General features: G+C 34.9%; 1 protein-coding gene across 1 annotated transcript in view; it reads right to left on the bottom strand.

Moving 5' to 3' along the window:
- Positions 1-709: 709 nt before the first annotated feature.
- Positions 710-9,589, bottom strand: part of LOC126922412 (uncharacterized) — a 119,647-nt gene continuing 110,767 nt past the window's right edge. The window contains exon 5 of the mRNA XM_050734982.1: positions 710-2,772. Within this exon, the coding sequence (XP_050590939.1) occupies positions 1,903-2,772 (870 nt within the window). The 3' untranslated portion in view covers positions 710-1,902. The remainder of the gene's footprint in view (positions 2,773-9,589) is intronic.

The raw sequence follows: 9,589 nt of genomic DNA, 5'->3' as shown, positions 1-9,589 counted from the left end.
AATAAATTACAAATTATAAATAGTATCAGGATAAGTTTATACCTAATATTTTCCACGATACTACAGTATCGTAAAAAAAAGTCTGGTCAGAGATCAAAACAGTGTCGTCTGTCCTTCGGTTGTTAGTTTACATAGGAAAAAAGCCTATGTGACTAAGGTCACCTAGTTTTTGCGTAGTCGTCATGAGATTAAAGAGAGGAAAAAAGATCGCTAAAGGAGGGGGACGATTTTGGATTCAAAGAGCGTTGACCGAGAGGTCAGAGTGTGTGAATCGAGAAATAAGAGTTAGTCCAGAAGTCAGAGTTAGTCGAGATGTCGAAGAGTAGAGTTGTTAGCGTTGTCGAATTGCGAGAGCGGTTGAAGTAAAATAAGATTGTTGCATTTAGTTCAAGTTAAACGACTATCGTTTTCTGTCTAATTAACATCTGTTAGTTTATTTATTGTAAATAAATTATAAATAGTATCAGGAAAAATTTATACCTAAATTTCCCCGATACTACATTATGATATATACCTAGCTAATGTAAATGGAGTTGACTGTAAGCTTTTATATTCATAACCGAAATAACAGGAAGTTTAAAACTTACTAGCAATTCTCCATTAACTAAAACAGTTTGTTTGGATATCATCCTTAACATTGATACGATCTTTCGGTCATTTTCGATCCAACTGTAATTTTCTAATGTTAGAAAATGTGCCAAGTCTGAACAAAATATAAAAAGATTTTTATTGGTATACACGATTTTCTGTTTCAATTTTATGTTGGAAATCTTCTTCGAACATTACAAAACCTTAGAAATGAAAGTAAAATGAAATATTCACACGTTTAAACATTAAAATAAAATTTATAGGAATCCTGTTTATCGTCTACAATTCTGTAAAATCTTCCTTGTATTATTATAAAAATTCAGTAAAGTGGAACTGCTTTCTCGACTCTCATAATTCTATTAAGTGATTGCAAGTATTTTTTCTGAGATTCGAAATCAGTTTGCGAAGATCTTACTTGGTGAATACATATTTGGCAAGTAGAATGAATGAATGATTAAATATGTATTGTAGTATTCAAAATCTATGAAGTGGACTTAATTTGGGATTCGAAGTATATATCGAACGTTATATCCCATCACAAGGTGGCGCAAACCTTGTAACGGAGAGTTTCGTGTTCTCTTCAACGCCGTTTTTGCCAGAATGCTTGGTAAATTCTAATATCATAATAGGACCAAAATTGTAATACGTGTTAATAAATTTATATCTTTTCAACAGTCGTCTAAAAAATTACAATTCCTGAAAAAATAGTTCGCATCTTCCTTTATAAATTTCTTTTACTACTTTCTTAGATTATTACAATTGTTTGCTTCAACTCTTTCGGTGTTTGAATGTCGAAAATCGTTGTTTTCAGCCCGAAAAATATGTGAAATTATTCGTTTCTAAAATTCTCGTGGCGTTGACAACGTGTACACTTTCAAATTCTGTTGTGATTATTTTGTTACACGATGTAAATTTATTCAGACGATTCCTTCACACAGAATGACATGACCGAAAGAGCCAAGTATAACATTAATAAAATATATTTTTTGTCATAGAATTATTCTCGGAATCAGACGCCTTTGAATCATTATGTACACGGAGTTTGGTTCTTTCGGAACTTTATGAGTCGTACGTTTTAAAGGAAGGAGTATTTTTTAATTTCATTTCTGGAACATTATACAGTCGGTATAAGTGTTACACTTAGATACGATTTTATATAAGAATTTCTATTTATTACCATATTGTGATTGAATGTGTCATATGCATTCAAGTACCCTTCGATACCTTGAAATTGAAACGATGATTAATTTCCCTAAATTTCAAGTATAGCATACATATTCTCCCTTGATAAGTCATACGTTTAACTTTCTCACACTACACGCAAGTAGCCTTGTATCCGAACACAACGTCAGGAGTTTTGCTGCAAGACGGTTGGTCCAATTGATAGGAAGCATTTTTATTTCCTTTGGGTGTGCATTTGGGAAATATCTGCTGCATCGCCGTTTCACATTCCGCTTCTTCGACGGACGCCTCCTCCTTCACGATTTTCTCAATGTTGTTGCTGCTTAAACGCCGTATCATTTGACTGCCTTTCGCTGCTTCCTCGTCTTTCTCCAGAAAGTTACACATGCTGACGCGCCTCTCCCTCGACAAGGATTTGCCAAAAGAACAATTTGGCCTAGCCAAAACGTCCATTCTGTCAAAATGGTAGGCGCTGCCTGTGCGATCTCTCTGCAGCGGATTGGCCAACACGTCCATTCTGTCGAACTGCCAGATTCTTCCGCCACGGTCTCTTTGCAACGGTCTGGCAAGTACCTCCATCCTGTCGAAGTGGCAGACACTCATTCCACGATCTCGTTGCCACAATTTCGAGGAAGCATCGAATTGACAGACACTCATTCCTCTGTCTCGAAAGACAGGCTTGGACGTTTCGATTCTGTCTAACTGACAGATACTGGTCTTTCGTTCGCGTTGCAACAATTTCGTCGACTCGTTGGCTGACTTCAAGTTTTTTAACGTATCCTGTTCACTGCACGAGTTGTTCTCCGAAAACATCAAGAATTGAAGATCGAACGCGCTTTTCGTGCGACGTGGCATACCTTGAGCGCCAGGGAGCAACGACGTATTAGATCCAATGAACACGCTGTTTTGCCTTGGTCGTACTTGACCCGAAGCGTAATTTAATTCGTGTCCCGCCGGATAGTCCCCACAGGGTATGTTACATTTCGAGAACGTGCGCCGATTCTGTGAACAAACGAACCAATGATTTACGAATCGCTTTAATCAACGATCGGAGCAGAAAAATTTTGCTCGATCGAACGTATTTGCGTATTCTGCGTTTGCTGAGATTTTGCGAAACCTTGAAACATGTTGTCAAGGTCATCATTCTGGACAACATTTCCCTGTACATGTTACCGCCGCTCAACCTCAGTTTCCGAGATATTCACAGAAAGCTTCGATTAAATTTACTCTCCACTACGCTATGGTCACATTTTTATATAACACAACCTAAACTTAACTCATTGATGCTAATCTTCTTTAATATAAATAACAAAATATAGATTTATATTTGGATTATAGGGTTATAGGTTGGGTTAGTTTAATATCTAGCTAGCATCATTTCATTTTTATTTCATTCGATTTTATCATAAATTCGATCACTACAATTTATTATTGCTTATATATACCCATAAACATATTTTTGTATATAATTCAAAAACTGAGACCGTGCGTGGTAATCACTAGGTTGCATACGGTGGATCGTGTATATGCTTTGTACGCATTACTTTGGTCAATTGATGATGAAAATAAAGTGTCCTATTCTATATGTCAATAAATTCATTCTGTTTTTATGTATATACAATATTAAAAATTGATGTCAAACAGAATACAATTCAACGCAGCTCAATGTATTAACACATTTGGATAAAGTATAGTATTCCGGGTGTATCTTAGGTCAAAAATGAGAGTTATTTTTTTCGCAAAAATAAACGCTTTTGAAAATTCAACTACATGAACAGGTAAGCGGTATGCGGTGGTAAAGCAAGTGGTGGCACAGACAATGTCAATGCGCCAAATGCCAATTTTTTCGCTTACCGTTTTCTACTTTCTGTGCGGTCACGGAAGATAAAAAATACTCCAAAACTAATCCAATACTCGCTATTCAAATGCATTCAAAGTAATCCATACCGTAAGTTAAGAGAACGAAATTTCAAAAAATAAAACGTAAGAACCCACGAGGAAGTTACACGTCAACAGGTTGATCGAAATTTTGTATGCCTTATTTTCGTGAAAAACGACCTTCGTTTTCGGCTTCAGCCACCTCAAAACCCCTAAAAGATTTCATTCCAGCCGAATATTTTGTAATCCGGACACTATACCACAGCTACAGATGTATTTAATTTAGCAATAAAAAAGATATAAGATGCCTAAATAATTAAAACAAAAAGTACGTTTGTATTATATTACAGTATTTTTTGTAATTGTTTTTATATGATACATAGAATATTAATTATACGAAAAGACGTGCGTCCTACTGTCCAGAAATTCCCTCAACGATCATATTTCCCTATTAAATCGGATACTGGAGATTCTACTAACCAAAATTATAGCGTACCTTATTACACGAGTATAACATAGAGTATCATAAGAAAGCATAATATGCTTTCATACGTATGCTTTGATAGTATCTGGGGCATCTCGTAAGATATTCCTGCTGCAAAAAGTGAAAAACCAGCGCTGACAAATCTGAAGCTTCAGCTACGCTACGATATCATTTGAACGTACTATTCAACTGAGAAGAGGATGTATGCTACGTAACTCAGTTGATGCTACTTGCCCATAAGAGTAATATACCATACAAGCTTCACGGAACACGAATAGGGCGTATAATATGGAAATTTCTTCGGACGTGTCGAACGAACCTTCCGTTGAAACTAGATATCAATAATTTACATTCCACCATGTCGATTGAAAAAAAGACGGATGTTCTTCCTCTATCGCAACTCGGATACATCAAGTCTAAGTTAAAGTAGGAAAGAAAACAATTTTTTAATAATGAGACTTTCGGATAATAGAACAATCGCTTTCCTGGTACTTTCAGATCAAGAAAATTGTCAGCTTGTTTTAATATCTAAGGAGTCCATATTTTTTGGCTAGTAAACTATATAAATTTTCATCGTGGACAGTTGTTAATATTTATACAAATTCATGTTTTTATTAATATAATTAAAAAACTGTATCCCAGGTAGACATTTGTCTCACTTATCAAATATTGTAAGGAGTATTACACTGAATATTTTATATATTCTCGCATACTAGGTACAGACATTTTATTTCTCTGTGCCTTCGAATTTCCCATAAATGCATAAAAATCTACAGTCTACTAATAATATATGTAGTATCGGAGGAAAAGCCTGAGTAATTAGTAAGGTCTATTTGACCATGATATACCGGAACCAGGTATAAAAGGTAGCCGTTAGTGAGTTTAGTGTCGCCGACGTTGTCGGGCTTTAGTGTTGTCAGCGTGGTTGGAGAGTGTTGTCAGCGTTGTCAAGGAGTGTGGTCGGCGTGAAAGAGAGTCGTTGCGATGAGAGGAGTTAGTGACGAATGATGACTGCGTGCATATAGACTGACGGAGAATCGTGCCTGATTTTGTGTTGGCGTGAACGATATTGAAATAAACCTACCGTTACCAAACTTACTAGTACGCTAATTCTTATTTCCTATATATATAATAATATTATGTTATAATATATAATAATATTCTGATACCCTTAGGGTTACAGTTGTGGTATCCGTCACCTTACTGTCAACTTGAAGTTTTATCAACGCACTCGTCCGATTCGCCTTTCATTCGCCGCTTTATCGAAACGGCTCTTAAAATATTATTTCTCTCTAATTTCTATAGACAAAACTATTTACATTATCAGTAATATATCATCCAAACAGGAGTACTTGTAACAGAAGAAAACATTTTTTACCATTCGTTTAGATAACGGAGAATGGAGGTTCGGATATGGCAAGCTATATTCTATCTTCAAGCTGTTCTGTTTAAAGATTAAAGTGTCTTTAAATTGTGGGAAATGATGAAATTTTAGGACAGCACAAATCCATCAATCAACACATCGATAAACTCAGCTTATTTGTACATTTTCTTTAATTCATTATTAATCTTGTTGACATTTCTCGTGAGAATTGTCTATACACAAATCTTCATTACGTTCACATTTCTAACATACAAAAATTTTTGTTTCTTGTCAACATTTTTTTTGTAAGAAGGTTCGTAACGCTCATAAGCTTGTGCGGTATTAAAATTTATTTAGTTATTTATTATGATACTTTTAGTGAGTTTTCTAAAAAAATGGCATTCAACAAAAAGAAAATGCTTATTTAAACTCAAGAACTGCCCTACATTTTACTATCGGAGTTATTATTCGTAGTTTCTCCAGTGCGTGTAGTACATTTCTGTATAAAATTTTCAAATTACGTGGCTACGAGAAATTTATTTTTCCAATACTGGGTTCGCAATGGAACCGTTCTGCTTCTCGATTTTTGGAATGGTCATTGTAAAAATACGGTAAAATTATACTTGACAATAAAAATTTAAGATCCTTCGATATTGCGAAAAGTGGAACAAAATACGTGAAAAAAAAAGAAACATGGATATTTTGTCTGAAAGTTTTGAATTGTTGAGAACAAATTTGAAAATATTTGCTTGCAAGTTGAAGCAGTGGTGGGTTCAATCCCAGTATACAGAATCGTTACTCTTTCAGCGTAGTGAAGAATGGTTGGAATTAGATTTCAGTGATCCTAATTCGGTTATCCTCATCCTTATACATGGGACAGATATAATACAACATGCTTTACTTTCGATCGACTAATTTTCAGAAGAGGAGCAAGCAGCGAGACACAAGGATTTCAAGAACTGTAGGAATAAGAACAATAGAAAAGTTTCAAGGATCGCTGCTAATAAAGATACATTTTATACACTATTCTTAGCTTCTGATCCACATATGTCAGCATTAAGAATAAGATCATATAACAAGAATCATAAAATACTAGATGATGAAACTATAGAACTCATACATGAATAAAATGATGGAATTTCACGAGTCCCTATATACTATGTATATTTCTTCAGATGATTATATATTATATTATCATGTATTATTATTATATATTATTATTATTCTATTATGTATATGCATAATATATATATAGAATAAACTAATATATTATAATATATATTAAATACAATTTTAGTCTTATTCTTCAATTAAGCAATACATTTCAATTGAAAACTGCCACAATTTGTAGTACTATTCAATATTTTTTTATTTTTTTCAACTTGCGTTTAAATTAACTAAAAGAATAAGTACAATGTGAAATAAACAGGTTTTCAAATTTATTTAAAGTTGTTCAATCCAATAAATTAAAAAAAGGATTGTCAAACGTAAAATGTACTATTTACATCGTATTCTATTTAATGCGGATTATTTTTCCAACACCTTTTGAATGAAATTTTATTTCAATATCTTGTATGGTTTGAAAGTTATACGAAAATGTCCCATAATTTTCCGGTCTGGTTCACCGTGCGCTAGGAAAATTACAATCCCTTGTTCATAAACAGTTTTCATACTAGGTTCCAAGATTTCATCGAGTACTCGTGATACGAAAGCGGATACGTAAACAAAAGATCTGGAGCATTGAAAATCCTGTAGGGTTTTTTCTTATACCATGTCATTTTATATTATCGTTATATTATTTATACCGCTACTATTATCCTGTCAAAACAGAACCAACATATAATATGTGCGGTGATGAAGCTACAATTAAATGTGAATGGTGCAAGAAATCTTTACGTCTTAAACATTTCTTTGCTAAGTACTGCTATTCCAGCGATTATACACGGTATATACACTCTATTATACATATGCTTCTACGAATTCTAAATGTATAAAGGATACAAAATGTACCTAATAAATGTACCGTTAGGTTACAAGTAATGTAAGAACAAATAGACTCCGGGCAAAACAATTTCGCCGCTACAGGCAACCGTCGAATGAAGATGAACTTGAATTTTCCGATTCTCCCCCGACCAGTATAAATAAACGGACGCGATCACTGGGGATTTAGCATCAGAGAGTATCGAAGAGTATCAAACATTATCTACAGAGTATCTCCGAGTATTTATCGAGTTACGCGACGAACATTAAGGAGTATTTATTCCGCGTTTTATATTTTGTACTAACGACTCACGTATACGGCTGTACATTTATTTATTTATTTATTTAAAATATATTTGACGGGTTGCGACAGCAATATCTCACTCTCGTTATTTCGTACTATCTATCCTCGACTAATCCTCCGCATACATAGATACAAAATATCGAAAGTAAAATATATATCGGAGATGAAAGAACACCGGAACTCCTCCTTGGATTCGCGGGAATACCGCAACTCTGTAACTTAGATTAAACAAATGCCGCACCGATTATTCGAGATTTATGATCATGAGCTTGGGCTCGAGGCGACAATCAGTCGCCGAACGTAGCCGCGGTCAAAGGGATGAACGTTTTATCTAACAAAGGCACAGAGTAACTCTATACCTCTCCTTAAAAGAAATAGTCGTAGCGATACGCGGCAGTAAATACTTCGATAGTTTCTATTCCGCGGTCCGCCACACGCAGATTTTGTCCTCCGGGTAAGATGATCGCCGGGTGTCGGCATGCCTTTGTGGTGTATGTTTAGCTAACGTGAGGACCCGCTATAGATCTTAAGATTTAGTCGAGCGAAGTCCGTCAAGTAGTCTTTGTTGCAACTACGGGAAGATAGGAGAAACCTATCTTCCACGAACGATGCCCCCCGTCAACCACCTCCCCTCAAGGGCGGCCAGCATCTCTTTCAAAACGCCGATATGGAGATCGACCAATTAGCAACAGCGCTAATTTCCCTCACCTTTGGAACGAAAGCTTTCGTTGACGAATCCGAGGATCTCATGTCCTTAGACACACCCATTATAGTTCTCCTCGACGGCATCGTCGAGACGGAGATTCATTCTTTCGTACGATCTCATCGACGAAGGACAGTGCCACCTTACAACCAGTGAATACCTCACATCTAGTTAACAAAGAGTTAGACTTGAACTGTGCGAGAACATACGTTTACCATCCCGTGACCGCGGATTCGTTTCGAACCTAAGGTCATTATCACTAGTGCTACGAGTGCTTAATCTCGTTAATAAGCCCGTGCTAATAAACTCTCCGTTGTATCACGACAATGACTAATTCTAATGAAAATTCATTAAACGCCGTTCTCCATAATCCTGACTTCAATCCGACATATACATATATTCTTGATTGTCCTAACTCTATTTAAAACAAGCATATAATTAAATAATCATATATGTTATTCGTATAAAGAATAGAAATTCATGATAATGATGAAAATCATTCGTAAAGCAATAAATATTCAAACCTTTTAAGTTGTAACTGCGCAAACTTCATAAACTTTAAACTCAGTTTTTGACGATATGTTACAATATTTAGAGGTTAAAAGCATCTCTATTTAACATTTGTTTGGTCTAGTTATGCTTTCGAAAATATGAACGTGTAGAAATCATGAAGCATGATAGTTTTAACAGGAATATTACGCACGATAACGTTGACGCGATTACTGCAAGCCGGCTTTGACGCAAGCCCACCGTCAGGAAAAGCCGACTGACAAAAAAATAGAATATTTGTGTTAACTGATTACATAACTATAGCAGACTAAAAAGTTCTTTCAAATTTATAGAGAGACTTTGAACGTTAATATTAGCACGATATTTATTATTTGATATTTGATTCTTAGTAAAGTATTTACAAGTCATAAGTCATATTTAAAAATAGTAGATTATAGTAGTTTAAATGTACGTAGGAATATACGTACAAAGGAGAAAAATATATTATTACTACGTTATCAATAGACACTACTTTAGATGCATAAATTACTAGCTCCATAGGAAACATAGAAAATTGAAGCTATGGTTTTGAACGTGTATTAAGAATACATCCATAAT

Source organism: Bombus affinis, chromosome 12 (genome assembly GCF_024516045.1).
Source record: "Bombus affinis isolate iyBomAffi1 chromosome 12, iyBomAffi1.2, whole genome shotgun sequence".
Classification (NCBI taxonomy): Eukaryota; Metazoa; Arthropoda; class Insecta; order Hymenoptera; family Apidae; genus Bombus; species Bombus affinis.
The sequence above is the reverse complement of the archived record's forward strand: the minus strand, read 5'-3'. Positions and strand labels throughout refer to the sequence as shown.